The sequence below is a fragment of the Pteropus medius genome, unplaced genomic scaffold (genome assembly GCF_902729225.1).
Source record: "Pteropus medius unplaced genomic scaffold, Ma_sr-lr_union100, whole genome shotgun sequence".
Lineage (NCBI taxonomy): Eukaryota > Metazoa > Chordata > Mammalia > Chiroptera > Pteropodidae > Pteropus > Pteropus medius.
The window spans coordinates 15,741,825-15,761,839 of record NW_024345601.1 but is presented as its reverse complement, the minus strand read 5'-3'; the positions used below and the strand labels follow the sequence as shown (position 1 = coordinate 15,761,839).

Sequence of the window (20,015 nt, the reverse complement as noted above, 5' to 3'; positions counted from 1 at the left end):
TGCCTGAATATGTGCGAGTGGGAATAATGTATGGAAGGCTGCTTAGTGAGGCTCGCCTGTAGTAGAGAAAAACTAGAAATAACCCAAATCCTCACCAAGTGGGGAACGGCTGAAAAATTATGGCACATCTGTGCTTTTGGAGTTTTAAGCAGGCCTTGAAAAAGAATGAGGTAGAAATGCAAGCTTCAGCATGGAGAGCTGTCCTGGAGGAGGCAAGTAACAGAATGGGATGTACAATGTGATCAACCTATGTGTGACGGTATGAGTGTTAGTGTGGAGGAGAGTATACGTGTGTGTGTGTGTGCATGAGAGAGAAGGGGGGAGGGAGAAAGAGGGAGGGAGAAAGAGAGAGAGTGTGTGTGTGTAGTGTATGTGTGTGTGTACAAAAAGTCGAGAAGGCTACACACCAAAGCCTTCATAATGGTTACTTTTAAGGAGTGAGATTGGGGTACGGACGTGTATTATTTAAATATTTTTAAGAAGTATGTTTAATGATTTTACTACTGGCTTACAGATTCTTGCTATACTGCTTTACTCTCCCACCGCAGAGTAATCAGATGGTCTGGGGGTGGAGTGGGGGCGGCGGCGGGAAGGGGAAGGTGCTGTCCCAGGGGCATGGATTCACTGGACCTTTGCAGCCACCCTCCCAGCAGCCATGGAAATAGTAACCTCCTCCTCCCCGCTCCTAGAGGTTAGTGCCTGAGGCTTCAGGATATCCAGAGCAGGGGTTTGAATCCGGCCCTGATCCCAAGCATGTGCTCTCAGTCCTCTGCCATCTTCCCCCAACAGCTGAACTGTCAGAGCGCCGGATACCCTTTCGCTTTGCTTTCTCAGGCTGGGTGGGACCATTGCCTGGGGGCTACAGATAACCAGGTATTCCTGCGCCCAACGAACGATACTGGCCTCTTATCTCAAAGAAGAGCCCCATATCTTCTACTCTGGCCTGGGGTACACTGGGCCCGCTCAGCTTGGCTCCCCCAGAACAAGGAGGCCTCACTGGGTGTCCAGCCTGTTGTCCCATATGCCAGGTGGGGACCAGTTCAGAGAAGAAGGTGTAGGGGAGGTGGGCAGGCACACCTGGGTTTGTGTTCTGGCTTCATTAGACAAATGACTGAGCCTCTCTGTAGTTCAGTTTCCTCTTCTTTGAATTGGGGATAAATAATCCTAAACTCACAGGGGAGGTGCAAGAGAGACCTTAGTGCTTATTAAGCACTTGGCAGAGTCTAGCTCTGGGTACGTATTCAGTAAAGGGTAACTATTATCATAATTACAAGCATCATTGTCACGATGATCACCCTACCCTGGCGGGCACTGGCTGGGCCATGCCACCTTCCTCCCTTGCTCTACGCTGTGAATTTACACACATGCCAACCTTTTCCTTTTTGCTTTGTTCACAGGAGTCTTGATTCTTTCGGACAGGGCAGGAATCCAGATGGGGAACTCAAGGTTTCCTGCGGCCTCTGGAAAGCTTCCAATGTTGGGGAAAAGCATTGTACCCCACTGCTCCTGACCCTTCTTGTCCTCCTCCAGCCCCACTACCTGCCTGGCCATGCGCCCTTGCCAACTTCAGCCAGGCAACTCCCAGCACATCTGGTGGGGCTTCTGGTGGCTCTCTGGGGCTGCCAGCCTGGCTCCCAATGCTCAGAAGGGCAGCACACCCCCTCTCATCTTGCTCCTGCAGGCACCGGGGGGCTCTGTGACTTCCCTACATGCCCTAACACCTCTGGTCCTGGCATGCCGTGAGGAGGAGGTGCCCAGAGGGTTAAGGGCATGGACCATGAAAGCGAGGGCAGGAAGTGGGGATTTTATGACTCTCCTAAAGGAAAATGAGTCAGAGATTTGGGGCTTCCAGGTCCTACACAGGATATCCCTGCTGGCTACTCCACAGAAAGGTTCTGTGGAGCTCACTTGTACATTAAAAGTTCCCATATGGAATGTGGCCTTGGGAAACAGTTATGCTTATGCTATTTATTTAGGCCAATTTACAGCAGCTGGTATGTCTTAGCTCAAGCCATCTCCTGGTATTCTGCTAACCAGGAGTGTAGAAATCTCTACAGCTCGTCTCAGACCCCACGGCAAGGGGTGTAATTGTCAGGAACCATGAAGAAACCCTCCTACTCCCGCCCCGGGTCATCTGGACTCAGACTCTAGGCATAGCCTCCCGGTTGTGAGCACACTTGTGCATGAGTGTGAGCACATCTTAGCCAAGGCTGCAGTGAAAGCAGCCTGCCTGCCCGTGGACAATGTCCAAAGACTACCACAAAGTGCTCAAGCAGCATACATTCCCAGAACCACAGGTGACCCATCACGAGGCAGCTCCCCAAAGGTTCACTTGATGCAGTGTCATACGCACGCACAGCTCTGACTACTCTTGGATGCCATCCAAGGAGCTCTCCCTTTTATTAGTATGTGGGTGCCTGTCCCATAGCCCTGGGCAGTCAGGAAGGCCACACCATTATCCTTGCTTAACTAGTGAGCTGAAGTTATCAGAGAGGCAAGGTGACTTTCCCCAGTCGCTGGAGTGCATCCAGAATTCAGACAGCCTCCCCAGCCCAGCAATCCTCATTTTCATCCCATGGACCCCTTGCCTTTCCAGGGCATGCACGTTGCCGTTTCTGCCTCTCCGTTCCTGTGATGTCTCTCTTTCTCCTCCCAGCCCCATCCTTCCCCTCTCTCTCTCTGCCACTCACACACCCCCTCCCCCGACCACCACTCATTCACACACATACTCTCTCACACCCGCTCAGAGGCGCCGGCACAGTGTGCAGTTTCCTTTCTGCAGCCCCTGTGGTGCTGACCTCCCCAGCTGGCCTGAACAGCTTCCCTTACAGGATGGGAACTGGTGCTTCTGAGGCCCATCAGTCCTCGGTTTACATTTTATAGCCCTTGAAGAAGAATGAAAGGGAAAAGACCCATCTTCCCATGGGACCACTGACTTCCTGAGAGAACAGAAGCTGCCCATGCTTCGTGACACAGACGCAGGGTGAAGGGAACGAAGCTGGCCTTTCTCCTGCCCTGGAGTTCCCTCTGTCACCCCCCGCCATACTTATTCCAATCTCATGTTGGCCAAGTGTCCCCAAATCCCTTATGACTCAGGGCTACCTCCCTTCTCTCGGGCAGCAAAGTGCTCATAGTCCAGACTTCAATGTTCAGAACTCCCCCAAATTCAATCTAATATTTTAGGAGATACAATTTGAAAAAGTGGCAAAATTACGAATGTCTCACATGAACACACGTTCCAATTCATGGAGCCAAGGTCCTCCCCACTGGGCCACACTAGCATGGACTCCAGCTCTTTCGGGGCCTCTGTCCTTTGGTCTAGGTCAGGTCACATCTGAGTCATGCTCTGTGCACAGGAGTTCGTGGTCACCCCTCCAGCACTATGAACAGGTGCTCAAAGACTAGCTGCCTGATTCCCCAATTCAAGACAACAGTGTGGGATACTCCAAAGGACTCAATTCATGTCATAATCCAGGCCCCAAGTTGGAGAAGAAACAGCAGTACTGGCTTGTCGGAGGGCTCACTGCTAATTGGGCATGAATATGGATGGGCCAGGGTTGCCTCATGCTGAAGAGGCACTCATCAGACTGCCAGGTAGCAGGGGTTTTACAACATTATCAGTATTTACGAATGTAAGACCAACGTACTCAATAAGGCTCTCACATTCAGAGAATTAATTTTGGGCAGCTTTATTGCCAAGTTAGCATTCACTGTAGACTTTTAGGAAGAAAACCCACATATCTACAATGAGGGGGTGAGGGGGTGTTGTTAAGCAATCCCATGGCACAGGGCCTGGTTCTTCCATCTCGGCCCGGTGGCCTCAGGCCTGCTTCATTGCCCAAAGCTCTGGAAGGGGCTGTTCTGCTCTGTCTTCAGCACTAGCTGGCACAGTGTCTCATTATCGCTCAGGATGTCCCCATTTTATAGGTGAGAAAATTGAGGGAACAGAGGAAAGTGGCCCATTAACTCCTTTTTCTGTCCATCTAATAGACCTAGACCTCTGCTCTGGAGATGGGCTGGGGCTGGCTGTGTGGGGCCCTGTGCTATCTGGGCCAGGCCCTGATCATGGGACTGGGACAGCAGCCCTGACTCCTGCCTGGCTAGGAAGGACCACAGTGAAGGAGTCACATTTGGATTCCACTCCCAGGTTGCAGAGTCTCGTATTCTCTCCTCCAGAGCGGGGGACGGGGATGCATGTAGACAGTTCTATGTGTACAGTCCTCAGTCTACTCCCAGTGAACACAGACTCCGACACAGAGAGAGACACTCGAGGTTCTCAAACGGCCACCTTGCTATGGGAGCTGTTTGCAAAACGAGCTAGAGGGAAGGCCCTGCTAGAACCCTAGAATTCAGCATGTGTGCTATGCAAATGGAAGCTTCTAGTACCATTACGGGCTTTCCATAAATATCAGACTACCACTACCTCTCACAAAGCCTCACTGGTCACAGAGCAGGGCACCGCACAGACTCTGCCTGGTCTGGCCTTCATTCTGATGGTGAATCAAGGCCACCTCCGGTTCTGGTCTTCACGGGAAAAACACCATCTCCCACGTCCCTCCTCAGGACTGCTGCCCTGCGAGTGAGATTGCTAGCGGCCATGTGCTCTTTCCAAAAAGGGTGAGATGGCATAAAAGGGTGGTGTAAAAATACCATGCTTGAGAATAAGAAGACTGACAGGTGGGACCAGGCCAGCTCAGACCACTGTGCACAGATAAACGCAATGGCCAACCGCATTCTCTCACAAGGCGTGAAGACAGAATGGGGGGCAGGCAAGCCTCAAACCTGAGTCCACTCTACTCCTTAAACGTCCTCTTCAAGACTGGAACAGTACTACTGCTTTGCTGAATATCTAGGCCTGGGATAGCAAATCTTTTTGGGGGAAGACACCTAATTAGAGCTATCCTGGTGGTGGCAGAGGCTAGGTAATTAAGAAATATGTGGCCCAGGGTGGGGTGTGATAAAAATGAGGAGATTTGCATTGACAGGGGGTCGTGAGTCAGAGGCCAGAAGAAACCTCACTCGGAAATTTGAGAACTGCAAATGCCAAATTCAAAATGCGAGTGCAAAGGGGCATAAATGACATCAGCAGAAGTAATGCAAGCACGAGGGCCAAATCTCAAGCAAAACAGACGACTCCTCCTGGGCACAGCTCTCATCTGCAAACCTGGTGCTGCATCCACAACTTGCTAAGGGACCCAGCACAGGCGGGCCTGCTTGCCCTGCGGGACGGGAAGGTGGACATGGGCTTTGCTGTGGGCAGTTCTGTGCCAGGGCGGAAGACTGTTACCCGCTGCCTGCACTGTTCAGACTCTGCTGGGGGCCATCTGGGGTCTTGGCTACTGCTAGGGCACCCCAGGGGCGGGTCCACTCATGCTAATGATTCTGTGCCCATCTCCGCCCTCATGGTTCCTGGGTATATAACATTAGCAAACTGAACACCTCCCACAACCTCTAAGCCCAGATGTGGCATTATTTATGCAAATACAACACCCCCAAGTTCTAAATATATCAGCATGCCAGGTAACCTCATCTAACCTAACTAGAAACATGCTAGGCTAACTATCTTTGGGCGGATCATGCTGCAACCTGCTCCCCTTCCCACACTTCTTCCCAGCAGCCCACAAGCCTGGACATGAAAACGTCACCCCTCTCAACCCACCTCTAACCCTCTAGCCCAGCTGAGCTGCTCTGCCCGGACCCAGCACTTACTTCAGCATGTCCTTGTCCTTGTTGAGGTGCTGAAAGAAAGAAGGCTCACAGATGAGCTGGTTCTCCTGGCACACCTGCTTGCAGGACTGTCCAGGCTCAGCAAGCTTTACCTGCAGGGCACTGAGAGGTGGCCACATCACTTGCCCGTGGCAGAAGTCCTAGAAACGACAACAAAGCCATCAGCCAAGAGACCAAGGGTGCAAGTGAGGATTCTCAGCTTGTCAAGCAGTCCCCTGATAAGGGGGCGCAGCTCGCTGTGAGAGCAGTGAAGGGGAGGAGGTGGTAGTCAGACGGACTTGGGTGGGAACTGGGCTCGGCCAGAACATGTCCTTGGGCCAGCTATTCACCTCTCTCTCCATCAGCTACCTCAACTGCTAAAATGGACGACGACAGTATCTCCCATACAGGGTTCCAGGATGAGAGGTAATGCACGTTATGCTCACAGTCCCGGTGGCCAGTCATTATTCTTGCCATCAGCAATCACACAGCCCAGCTATTTAAAGCCTCTGTCCTCCCTGGCCCATCCGGGGGCCCACCTTCACCAGCTGTTCTGTTCTGTCGCTCTAATTCCAAAGACATTTCGGTGTCTACCTAATTTGGCAGTTACCTAAGATGACATTGTTTTGTTAACACTGGTTTCAACTTTGTGAAGCGAAGGAGCACAGTAAGGTGTCTGCATGCATTGCTGACAGAACCTCTCGTGGGGCCATGGCCTTGGTGAGGGCTCAGGGCTTGTTGGTTGAAACTAAGTACAATACCGCACTAATTCAACAGCTAGAGAAGCAGTCTGAGACGTGTGATAGGATGTGAAGTAAACTGGCACCCCCTGCAAAGAGAGGTGCCTCCAGCATGGAAGGCGTGTGGGAGCTTAGAATGGGGCAAGCCCAGTCACTCCTGGGATCTAGAGGTAGTGGAGGAAACCAGCCCGTCCAAGGGAGACCCAGGGTTGGGCTGAGGGACGCTGCATGGGACCAGGAAGGAACCTGTGCACTGTGATGAATGTACGGCCTGAGTGGCGGGGACCCCGGCTTTCATTTCAGCTACGTCCGGAATAACCCTGAGTGGGTACCAGCGGTGGGAACGCATGGACCACTGGCACCAGAGCTTGCTCTGCTTGTATGTTGTCCTCTGAATCCCCCAGGCTGCCAAACCTGTGGAAGGTGCTGTCTGTGCAGGAGATTTGAAAAGCTAAATTTAACGCCCGGGGTGAGCTGGCCCCCGGGAGTGCCCAGGGGTGTAGGATACTGGGCTCTGAATTCCACCTGTAGGAATTCACTCCATAGACATATGGGGACACGCTGTGCAGAGAAACCTACGCAGGATATCAGAGCAGTGTTGTCTGAATAGAAGCAGAAAATGTGAAACAATCTAAAGATTGCATTTATAGAGATAACTGTTTAAATACACATAATAACAGAAATGTAACCGGTTTCTATGTGTTGACATGGCACATCTCGAGGACACACTGAGAAGTCAAAGTGGCAGGGTGAAGGACGGTGTATGATGTATTTCCGTTTGTGTCAAGCGCTGGGAGAGAAGATGGAGAGATACATATAAACACCCATTTGCTCCTGCAAGAATCTCTCTGGTTGGCATGGGTGCCACTCACTAGGGTCCCCATGTATCCTCTCCTTGCTCTGTGTGGATGAAGAGCTGATGAATAATCTCAGAACTGGTGCAGGCGGAGGAAAGGTTTCATGCCCCATTCTGTTTGTCACCTGGAGCCTTAAGGTGGGGCAGGAGGGTCCCTTAGCAGCACAGTGGGTGCAGCCCCAGAATGCAGGTCCGAGCTGCATCCAGGAGAGGCCTTCCATATTACTTGCATTAAAAAAAGTCTGTTTCTATTGCTTTTAAGTGAGCAAAAGAAAACAAAAGAGAGCAAAGTGAAATGCACCCCAGGTTCTGTAGGCAGCAGGTTCAGAGGGAACACCTCGCTTTTTCCTTTACCAGCTGTGAAGCTTTGGGTAACTTTCTGAAGACGATGATACCGATAATTTCTCCCTACCTCCTTTGTGAAGGAGCTAACGCTGATCCATACTGAGAAGGGCAACTGGCATACAGTGAACACTCAGTGCTCGCTTCTATTCCAGTCTCCTTGAATCAAAGACTGAGACTCCAACAAGTAAGGCAAACCCACTGTCACCCCCCACATCACATCCTATGACGAGGGGCTGTGACTGCTTGAGCCTGAGTTTGGAGGTTAACAAACAGAAATCCTTCATTGCACCATAGCTGGGAAACCTAGAACCTGGAATCTTATCAGCTGAAAACCAGAGATTTACGATGAGTTTAATAATTCAGAGATAACAGAAACATACTGGATTATTTAGAGATATCAGGATCCACCTTAATCTTCTGGAAGTGAAGAATGGCAGGAGGGTAAGCAGAATGTCCCGCCACGCAGTCCTGGGCGCCACCAGAGACAGACGGCTCAATAGGCGGGAAGAGCCTTATCTGACTCCTCAGGTTCATGATCTTGAGCACAGTTCACGTACTTGCTAAGGCATGGGCAGCACGATAACTTTGGTCTGGATGCCGTCACTAAGGAGATGGCATGGCTGCACAGAACTGGTGGCACCCTGAATGGGAACAGGGTGTTCACCAGTGGCCAACTTTCTCTTACCTGGCAGGATAGGGAAACTTGCTGGCTGGTTTTGATACTCTGTCCATCCCATGAGGATGGCTCTCATCGAATAAAGAAGGAAAACACAGATGATCAATGTAGTTATTGCTGATCAGAGCTGAGTGGATGCATGGATATTGGGAAAAGGTTAAGTGTTGCTTTTAAATTGTTTTTCTGGCTGGCTAATGTGCAACTTTGTTTATAATTCTCTAGGAGACACCTGATAATGTGTACAGCCATAAAATATTATAATAAAGAGATTTTAAATCCAAAGTACACCAAAGCCTACTGTGTGACAGTATGGACCAGGCGAACAACCAGAAAATCTAGGTCAGGTCATGCTGATTATAACTAGAAGCCAAGTGATAATTTCTCTCTTTGCCTTTTGGACTTAACCTATCTTGGACTAGGCTGAGAAATGAGAAACCCGTGATGGCTGAAGGCTTAAACTCTGGCTTTTAGAGCTTGTAATAAAACCGCAGATGCCTTCCTTATAATGACACCTACGGCAGTTAGAGCTAAGGGCAGTATCTCTACACCTGTTGAGTTTGGCAGACCATGAAGAAACTCTGCTCCCTATTCATGCTCAGCCTTGTGCGGCAAGTGAAGGTGAACCTGAAAGGGGGAGAAAGATTCTGCCATGTTAGACTAGGAGGTGATGTGACCAAGGAAGGCGCTTCAAGTCAGAAGGCTCAGCTTCGAAGCTGTTCCCCCATGGTGCTCTGGGCATACTACTCGGTCTGCTCTTGTCTCTGTCACTTGTCTGCAGAGAGTGATGCTAACAGACTTAGGTGACGGAGCTGAGCAGAAGCTTGGCAAACTGCAGGTACTCCACTAATGCTCATCTCCCTCCTTGCAGGGGTTGCCTGTGCCCCGTGCAGGGGTTGGAGGCACTGCAGTGTTGGCATCTGCAGAAGCTGAGGCTGCTCTGCACCTCATCTGAGTAGGGCAGAATGGTACCGTGAGGTCTGCACAAGGGAAGTGCCCTCAACGCTATGCTGTGGGGCTGATCTGCCCCATTTGCTCACTTCTTAGAACCACTGTGGCTGACCTCTTCAAGGTTCAACAGGCGAGCTTGGATCAATTACTCATGAACTTGGACCCCAGTCATCCTTGTTTGTGACTCATGAGGGGCTGGTCTGGCATCCTCTTAGTAGTCTGTTTTGGGGGCCAGGAGGATTGGGAAATAGTAAAAATAGCAGCAGGGCCGCCTGAAGGCTTTTTGAATCATCTAGAAAGCTTGAAGGTGATAAAACTGAACAGAGGGAGGCTTGAAGGTGTCCCCAGTAAGCATGGCGCCAGGTAAGGCAGGTGGGAACATGGGCATCTGGGTTATGATTCTGGCCTCCAGCTGGGGGACTTCATAGATGTCCCTCAAGCTTTATTTGCTTGCTTTCATGTCTAAAATGGAGATAATACCATTTGTCCTTCAGTCCTTAGATTAATTCCTGTGAGATAAAATGAGGTGACTCTTAAGAAGGCACCTAGAGACGTCAAAGATAATTCCAAAGTAGACCATTATTTGCTGCCATGATCCAGAGGTCAAGTTGAGTTGCCCGGATTGTGTATGACAATTCGTCCACAAGAGCCATTTCTTTGCCCAGCTGCTTACAGAGCACAACTGAAACTGCAAACTCTCCTCGCCTCTAGTCAAGCCCCACTGGGTGCTCATGGAAGGCTGTAGGTCTTCTGTTTCAGTCAGCCTCAGCACAGGATAATATGGCAATGTCATCTTGCCTTGTCTCTTACTGTAAGCACTCATTTACTTGTTCGTTTGCTTGTTTGTTTGTTTGTTTGTTCATTCGTTCGTTCATTCATTCATTCAGCAAAGTAACTGCTGAGAAGTAGAAAAGCCTAAGGGTTCAGAGTTTGAACTGCCTGGGTTAGAATCTCTGCTCCTCCATTTACCACTTGAGTGATCTGGGTTAGTTACATAGTCTTTCTTTGCCTCAGTTTCCTCAACTGCAAAATACAGAAAATATCAATTGCTACTTCATAGAACTACAGAGGGGATTAAATTAATTATAATGTGTGAAGTGCTCAGAAAAGTGCCTGATATAAATAACACTATGTATGATTAGCTCTTACTGCTACTATGTACAAGGGACTTTCTAGGCCCTTGAGGGTGACTCAGTGAAAAAAAAAGGTAACCAAACCTCCACCTTCATAGTGCTTATATTCAATGAGACAGGAAAACAAGATAAACAAATTATATATAATACGGTAAAGGTGGTAGGTGCTCTAGAAAGAATGAAGTGAGAGAAAGGAATCAAAACTTGGGGGAGAGGGCGTTCAGATAAGGCGACGCTGAGAAGGTGACATCTGAGAAGAGACCTGAGGAAGTAAAGGAGTGAGCCATGCAAGAATCTAGGAAGAATATTCCCGGCAGACGCGAACCAAGAACAGAGGCTCTTGGCAGTGGAGTGGCGAGCAGGTGCCAGAGGGAGCGGGGCATTCCGTGTGGCTTGAGCAGTGTGTGCTGGGGGCCAGAAGTAGGAGGAGACGGGGTCCGGAGGTCCCAGAGCTTTGGGGGCCCATGTAAAGCTCTGGCTTTTCCTCAGAGTGAGATGGAAGCCACTGGAGAGTTCAGGACAGAGGAGTGACAGGATCTGCTGTGCTGAGAATGCACAGCAGGAGCAAAAACAGAGAGATAGGAAGCTATGCAAGGGAGAGACAATGGCTTCTCAAACCGGACCAAGGCATCTTTGTTCAACAAACCTCCATGAAACACTCCTGACTTTGAAGGTTTTCTCATTCATCCATTCAAAACTTTCCAGACGGCGATTAAAGCCCTCGCTAGGTGCTGGGATTATGAACGTGAATGAGACACAGTCTCTGGACTCAAAGCCTCAGTGTACAGTAAGAGAGGCCCACATTTAAAAAATTCGAAGAACAATACAAAATAGATGTCCAAGCAGGAATGCACAGGCCATTTAAAGGAAAAAAATTAACTCTGTGGGGAGGGGAAAGGGTGATGGTGGTACCAAGCAGAGAGGGCTTCCAGAAAATAGGGACTTCCAGGCTGGATTTTGTAGGCTAAATAGGAGTTTATGGCTTATCACTAACACAGTGCTTTGCAGATAACTGGTGCTCAATAAAGAGCTGTGGAACCGAATTGAATGGCATGGCATCCTGGGACTTAGACAGTAGAAGTAGAAAAGGACAATATTCAAGAGGCTTTCTATAGACAGAATGAGACATAAACAGTAATTTCCAATTTGGTTAACAAACCCACTCAGAACATGGAACATCTGCATTCCTCTCTAACAATTATTTCGACCAGTCACCAAATTCCCTAAATTTGCTTGATTACTCTGAAAATTTCCTGCAGTAATTATAACAAGTAAGGTTTATTAATCAACACAAATTTGTAGAAAAAGCCATGTTCTGAACACACGAACACAACTAATTGTGAAAAAAAGTAAGGGTGCTGCCTTAGTAGCGAAAGCTAAGCAACAGCTTGAAGAAAATGTTATCCACAAAAATACCAAAAGAACTAGAGAAGATGGGGGTGGGCTGCTCCCCAGGAGAGAAGCACTGGGGGGAGGTGCTGGCTTGCCCCGCCCTCTTGATTGTAGGTAATGAGATCTTTCCCACAAACCCTCCACTCCCACTCAGTCCTGGCCAAACCTTCAACAGAGTTACGACATCCATGACATATCAGGTACGAGTGAGTTTCTGTGGAAACTCATATTGTCTAGAACCAAGAAGACAGGTTCATATACAGGTCTGAAGGCAGGATATAGAGGAAATAAGGTCAGGAATTTGTAAAAAAAAAAAGGGGTGGGGCAGGTTCTAGGTCATGAAATTGGGGGAGTTTGAAGCCAAGTTCATGCCATTTTGATGGATAAGAGGCACATTTGTTACTTATGTTACAGCTGGGAAATCCAGGGCCTGGCACAGAAAAAAGTTTTCAATATATATTGACTGACTGACCAGATTAAACATCTTTCAGTTGCCTGTTGGCACCCACCATTCTCACTTGTGCTGTCCTCAAAAGGAGTGACTTTGTCCACAGGTGGCCCCTGAGGCTGATTCCCAGCAGTGGGAGTAAATCTGTGTTTCCATGAGGGCACCAAAGAACGTGGCTGGGAAACTGAGCCCTCTTGACTAATCTCCATGATGATCTCCACACACGTGAATCAACATGCCGACGAGCTCACTCTTGAAAGAGTCAGACATAAACCTCTCCTATTCATCTCCCCCTACTAGGAATCTGCCCAGGAGAAAGAAAAACATATGTCTACATACATGGAAATGTTCACTCTTCACAACAGCCACAAGGTGGAAACAACCCGAATGTCCATCGACTGGTAAATGGATAAACAAACGGGGGTATATCCATACAAAGGAATATTAGTCAGCAATAAAAAAAGGAATGAAGCGCCGACTCATACTGCAACGTGCACGAACCTCACAAACATACCGAGGAAAAGAAGCCAGAAATCTCCAGCAAAGGTAAATCGATAGAGACAGAATATGGTATTTTCCTGGGGCTGGGTCAGGGAGCAAGGACTGACTGCAAATAGGCACAAATGAGCTGTTCTGGGTGATGGAATTGTTATAAAACTAGATTGTGGTGGTAAATGCACAACTCTATCGATTTGCTAAAAAATCATCGAATTATACGCTTACATGGAGTGAATTTTATTGCCTGTAAATTATACTTCAATGAAGCTGTTTTAAAAAACACACCTTGGCTTCTGGGCTCCTGAAGCGGCAAGCAGCTAAGGCTTTCAGAGGACCTATTCTGTGCCAGGCACTGTCTTAGCCCTAAACATGTATTAATCTATTGATTCCTCTACCAAACCTATGGGGTAGGCAGCAGCATTATCTCCGTTACACAGAAGAGAAACAGCACTGAGATGTTAGGAAACTTGCCCAAGGTCACAAAAAAGAGTAGGGGCAGAACGAGACTCCAGGGTCCAGCGCTTACTCATTACTTGCCCAGTCTCTTTGGGATCAGGAATGGCTTGACAAATGGCAGCGCTGATTTTTCAAAAGAGCAAACATTCCCCAGGCTAGTGATAACTTCTCCCCTTTTCAACTCCTTTTCTTCTTTTTCTGCAACCAGTCACCTCTTCGCCTCTACCATTCCCCTGACCCTGTGCTATCAAGATTCACTACCAGGCTTGTCCTTGCACCTAGAACACTCCCTAGGGAGTTCAAGATGGGCTCAGATGAGCCAGATTTCCCTGGACCTAAGCTGACTGCACAGCAGCTCTTGGAGTTAACTCGTTTCCCTCCATGTATCCAGAATGCTTTCCGTGTGAATTACACAGTTCTTTGCAAAATAATATGAGCACATATTATGCTCATATACATCCTATATATTTACAGGGGCTTTACAGGTAGAAAATAGGGTTGAAGAACATATGTATGGTTTTCAGAAACCAATCTGAACATTGTCATTCTCTCAAAAGAAACTGATATACTTCAGCCTGAGGCAAATACCTAAGTCTTTCCCAAGAAACGCTTAATGAGAACCTTAACAGGCCAGACACACTCAGGTTAGGGAAGAATAGTACTCTTGATCTTAGATTACAAGAAATATTTGCCTTGCCACCAAGCCCCTGCTTCTGGAGAGAGCGCCTCTTTTAGAGATCTGATTTAAAAGAGCGTACTATCCCAAATCAACATTTTTAGTACAGTAAACGGGAGGCAAGGACATTAAGGGGAGAAAGCAAGTGGTTTCCCTAAAGCCAGGATTCTTTCTCTTTGGGTGCTCCAGCCGGATTGACTGGGTATGAGGTAGGTTTCCTGCTGTCAACCACTCAACTCAACATTGAACCCTGGGGCTTTTGCAATTGCTGTCAATTGGCTTCCTCTGGTTTCTGCTGCCTTGGGTGAGCAGTGATGGACAACTTTGAAAGGGTTTTGGAATAAAAGCTCCCTTGTTCCCCTTGCAGATCACAGGGAGGACTGGGAGGCAGAGATCAGCACAATCAGAGCTGCTAGCTCCTACAGTTCAAGGGACCGGGAAACTTGAGGTGTTACTACAAGTTTCAAGGGACCGGGAAACCTGAAGCGTTACTACCTCTTCAGAGCTTGAGGTTTTCCTGTTCATACCAGAAACACCCCTGGGTTTATCCCAGGCCCCAGTCTTGCTGCTCTCTGAAGATATTCCTAGCTGCAAAAATAATGAACACCCAGAGCTCCACAACATGGGGGCCTGGAGGTAATCATTAAAAGCAGAAGACCCAATCTGTCAACAAATGGAGTTCTGGCTTCCTGTCTTCCCTGTAGAGTTGGGGGAACATTATGGCATCAATAAAACTCTCCCCAGAGGCCTGGGATAAACTCGAAATAGGCCCCTTTATTGCTTGTTTAGCAGCACTGGGAGAATGTTTAATAAGAAATGCCTAGACGATCCTTAGAATGATTTTTCTAAAACACCAACCTGACAGCAACACTGTACTCATCCTGCCTTCAAACCTTCCTTTGGCTTCCTGTTGTCCCAGAATCAAATCTGAATTCTTCGGCTGAGCCTCAGCATCTTTTTACAATCTATCTCCTCCTCCAGCCTCATCCTCTCATATTGTTTTTTCGGTCATAGCTAAACTTCCAACAATTCACCGTAACTTCTCTTAATTTCTTTCCCCAGGCCTTTGCATCTTGACTTGTACAATCCTCCCCATAGCCCCAGCTGCCTTCAAGAATCCTCTCCTGCAAACGCTTTGGGATAGACTCTCCCGCAACCCCTTCCCCTCCCCGTCCCCATCCTGCAGGCTGAGCTATGCTATCCCAAAGCACTCAGGTCACATAACTATTACAGGGCGTAACCTGCACCAGTGGCATTGTCTGTGGACTTGACTGGCTTCTCTGCGATACTTGAAGCTACCTGAGGACAGGAACTAGTCCTCTGACATCTTCCCCAACTCCCAGCACAGTCTGTAGCACATAGATGACATACATTTACAGTGGATGAATGAATGAATGACACACGACAGAGAAATCTCTGAATTTCTGTGAACCACAGAGCTCTGCAAAAAAGTCTATACCCAGAAGGTGATGTGAAAGGACAGTTTTATTAGCACATTTTCCAGAAGACAATTTTAATGACATATTTTCCAATCCTAAGGTCCAAGATGGGCTTCCCGGTTCCTGGTACACATGAAAAAAAAAAGCGCATGTGCTCACTCGCCCTCTCACTCATTTATTCTTTCCTTCACCTAGGAGTTATCGTGCACCTACTGTGTACCAAGGCAGAGGGCCAGGCACTTGAGATTTAGAAGTGAACAAGCTGGGTGTGGCCTCTGCATTATGTAGGCTTTAGCAATGTCTGTTTAGGGAGCAGGACCTTCCTGTTTGAAAGGAAACCTAGTAATAGATTTACAGAGAATAGGCTACATGAGAACTTTTAAGGACTGGCTGGGATTCGAGAGTTTTCAGGAAGAAAGAAAAGCCTTCAAATAAACTTGATAAAGAGTCTTTTTTCATGTAGCAATTTTCCCTGAGAGGAAGTAGAGACAGGAGAGGAGGAGGTGAGTTTCAGAAGCAGCTGCAAGGATCCTGGTAAAACCTGTCTCTTGTGACGGTAGTTAAGAGCTGTGATGTCTTAAAACTCACTGCCAGCTCCTGCCTGCACCTTCATGTGGAACCAGCGACTCCTTGAGGTAAAAGAAGATGGGAAATATAGCTCTGGGCCACCTGCATGGCCTGAGGCCCTTCAGTGCCATTGGTGTAGGCCTGAGCTCAGACCAACCTAGCATCAAGACTTGATTCCATGACTTGTGAGGCCTGTGACTGCAAGTCTCAGTTCCCACATCCAGAGAATGGGGTTATTACTGCCAGCTCGTAGAATGACATGAAGATTAAACAAGATGATGCACTGTGATGAGCTTGGTACACATTGGCATACCGTCTGTAGGTAAAAGGTAGGATGGTGATACTGTCATTCTTAATTCAGGTGTCATATAAAGATTGAATGAGATGACAACTCAAAAGCTTAGCTCTAACGGTAAAAGTCTGATGAATAGTATATCAAATTATGTAATAATACGGTATGCTTATATAACAACATAATATATGCTATATTAAGTAACCAACAGTACTAGTTTGTATTCATCGAGCACTATTTTCCAGCAGTATTCTAAGCATTTCATATGTATTTTTAGTTCATTTAATCCTCACATTAGCCCTATGAAGTTCTATTATTATTCTTATTTTACAGAGGAGGAACCTAAGGCACAGAGAGGCTGAATAGCATGCCCAGGTCATACAACCAGAAAGTCATGGTGATTGAACTGGAACCCAGGTGGCTGGCTGCAGAGCATGCCCTCATGCAGCCAACAAAAAATATCAGACATGCCACCCTGAAGCCTCCCTCTCCAACAGTATCACCCAGGACTGTCCACTGCTCAGCACAGTCTATCACCTCAAATCTTTCCTTTGAAACCCACTTTGGATCTATGATCTATTCCTACTTACATTTTCAACAGCATACCATTTCTATTTTCAGTCTACACAATCCTCATCCTCTATTGTGTAAAGATCTCTTGATCGCCCCAAGACACTCTGCTTTGCCCTTTAAGAGGAGCCCCTTATTTCTGGAATTTGGTCAAGAAGTTCATACTTCTCTACCTACGGGGGTTCTCAGTCTGTCTATTTTTAGCTCTTGTGTTGCTTTTGAAGCCTATGGAATTAAATGTTATAAATGATGGCGATGACACTCTTAGCCTTTATTTCCATGAGCGCAAGCCATAGCTTCCTCACTCTGTTGGGGTCACGGGATTTGTCGAACCCTACCTGCTTTGGAAATGAAGTGCTGCTTTTATGTTTTATATACGTGGGTTTTATGGAAAGTTTCATTTGAAAAGGGGTCCTGTTTGAAAAGATGTTTGAAGACCACTAAAAAGTCCTAACATATTTGGAATTGCAGAACATATACTAAAAAAAATGCTTAGAAACCACAGAGTTCAGTCCTTGCCTTTCTTAGGGTGAGAAATGACCATGAGGCAGAAGCAGAGAGCTGTCTTCTCTGCCTCCCTCCCCACCCAAGTCTTTGTGATGCCCCTCAGAACACAGGGCACAGGACTGATGGTCAAGTCTCTCCTATAAGTTACCATTTGGCCTTCCACCATCATAAAGAACATTCTTCCCCCAAGGACAGACAGACTCCCTTGGGGGACGATGACAGGGCATGCTTTAGAATTCCAACAAGCCATTATCCAACTTCTGGAGTCTTTCAAACCAGGAAAACAACCAGAAACATGGTGAGGTGTTAACTGTTTGCGAGAGCCTTCCGGGGTAAGAGGAAGCAAGACGCAGCAAAGAGAGAGGGACTTCTGAGGAGCCTTACCTGTTTTTCAATGAAAGCATTGATTCTCTGCAGCATCCCCTCGCACGTGAATTCATATGGCATGTATGGCTCAATCTGCGGAAATAGAACATGGTATCATGAAAGAAGAGGAAACGGAATATGCGACAACCAGTCCTCTATTGATTCACTGACGCTCAGGTGCCGACACCTGCAGTCAGTCTTGTGAGGGGCTATGACTATGAACTGGGAAGTCAAGAGACCTGGGTTCACAACCTCACTGCTCCTTACGAACCGTGGGACCCTGAGCCAATTACCTAACATCTCCAAGCCTCAGATTTTCATGTGAAAAATGGTGATAAGAAAAAACCCACCTCTGTGAAGCCGTGGTGAAGATTATATGAGTTAAAAAAAGTAAATCACTTAGTTCACTGTATAGCACAGAGTAGGCATTCAGCAAAAGGTAGCGAGAATCACTTTTAGAAGGTAAGTCCCACAGGGCAAGGTCTATGGCTGCCAGGTTGTCCTTGTATCCCAGTGCTGAGCAGTGTGGCACATATAGAAACTCAACATTCATTCACATATCTGTTAAATGAATGCATGCTCGCTGCTCTGAGACAGGCACATGATGAGTGGTGTAAGGGCCCATGACGGTGACAAAGGCATCATTCTACATTCATAAGTGAGATTGACATGTACCCAAAGTATCTGTGGTGAGGAAAAAACAGTAATAAAGCACCATAAAGAGTTCACTTAGAGGGTCCTAGAAGGTCAAAGCAGATTTCTGCTCATGCTGTGCTTTTGAGGCCAGCTATGATTCTAGCAAGCCAAAATGTAGAAGAAGTTCCAGGTGGGGTGAGTGATGTGAGATCAGACACCAAAGAAAGGCAGCAGGAGGTAGAGCTCAGCATCATGAGGCTGGGAGACAAGGGTGGGAAGAGGTTCCCTGGATTTCTACAAAAGCCATGAAATTTCTACACTAAGGAGACTAGACTTTATTTGTAGGTAACAGGAAACCTGGAAGATGCTTTGCTGGTGGTGGAGGAGGCAATCTGATCAATATTATGACACCTGAGGGAAGGGGAAGAAATGTAGGTTTGACCTCAGCTGCACAGTGTTTGTGCCAACAGTATGAAGGCTGTACCTTCAGGGGCAGCCAGATAGCATTACTAACCTGAAATGGAAATTTTACTTGGGAGAAAACCGCCAGCAATCCAGTCTGTTACAGCATCAGAGAGCCCAGGGAGCATGGTCAGCAATAGGACAGAGGGGTACCTTCACCATCTATGCTTGCCTATCTTGTACGTACAGGGTGAAGAACTAGACAAAACATCTATGAGTTGAGTCCTGCTGAAAATGGGACAATTGACAGAGAAGATATCCTTCTGTGAGCACACAAGCAGTCGGTCTCAAGGCATCCTCCGCCCTTGTTTGCGTGTGTTGATTTACACATTACATCTTAAATCTTCAACCATAATTGTTAATTTTGTAACATATCTTTAAATGCAGAACTAGATGGTGCATCATATAGGTTGCATCTCACCATCCCTGTTCACATACACTCAGACAGAGCTAAAGGAGGCTGAGCCTTAAGTATTGTAATATCAGAGCAGGACCATCTTGCAAGAACAGAAGTCCTTCTGTTTCGAGATGGTTCATTTCCAAAGAGTACAAAACACTGAAAAAACTGACTCCCCTGTTCCAAGCTTGCACCTTCTCCTCCCAAGCTTTTGCACTCGCCATGTCCTCTCTGACCCTCATGTAGCCCTTCACACCAAATGCAAAAAAATGTTTCTTTTAAAGGATATTTATTCACTTAAACCGTGGGTGATTCTAGAAGCTTTCTATAACTGGCCTAGAGATATGTTTCCTTCCAAAGGTTCATAGAAGAAACAAAAATAAACTCTGCAACAGAGGACTTGGCATTTCAGGCTCATGTCTTGGGGGACAAATAGAATTTCTAGAGTAAAATAAACATTAGTGGCCATCTGTCATGACACAACAGATACTGTCAAAGCAGGCTGAATACTCAAGGGTCATTCCTACAACATATTTCAAAAGACATCCATTAGATGTGGAAGTGAATTAATTCAAAGGCTCAACGCAATACAGAAAAATGGCTCTTCCTCTGTCCTCCTAGCAACCAAACCCAGTTTAACCAAAGGGAGGATGACTCATTAATTGCTTTGTGGTCCAGTTCACTGTTTTAAAGGATATGATGCCAAACAATTTTCCTATAAAGGAAAACCAAAAAAAATGGAAAATGTATCCTTAAGCCAGCTCTGCAGTCCTGAAGTTGCACTAACCATGCTGCTGTAGATGGGAGCAGGGCTCTCTGAGAGAAAAGCTCTTCAGATCCCTGGCAAGCCCCTGATGTAAGGGCTGTTCTGCAGATTGAAGGGGAGGGGGGCTGGTGTGTGTGTG

General features: G+C 47.3%; 1 protein-coding gene across 6 annotated transcripts in view; it reads right to left on the bottom strand.

The window, feature by feature from the left end:
* MGAT5 (alpha-1,6-mannosylglycoprotein 6-beta-N-acetylglucosaminyltransferase) overlaps positions 1-20,015 on the bottom strand; it is a 324,384-nt gene that overhangs the window by 5,957 nt on the left and 298,412 nt on the right. For all 6 annotated transcript variants that reach the window (XM_039874524.1, XM_039874520.1, XM_039874521.1 and 3 more), the window contains 2 exons: positions 17,634-17,708; positions 5,710-5,867 (listed from right to left, as the gene is read on the bottom strand). In XM_039874524.1, the coding sequence (XP_039730458.1) occupies positions 5,710-5,867; positions 17,634-17,708 (233 nt within the window). The remainder of the gene's footprint in view (positions 1-5,709; positions 5,868-17,633; positions 17,709-20,015) is intronic.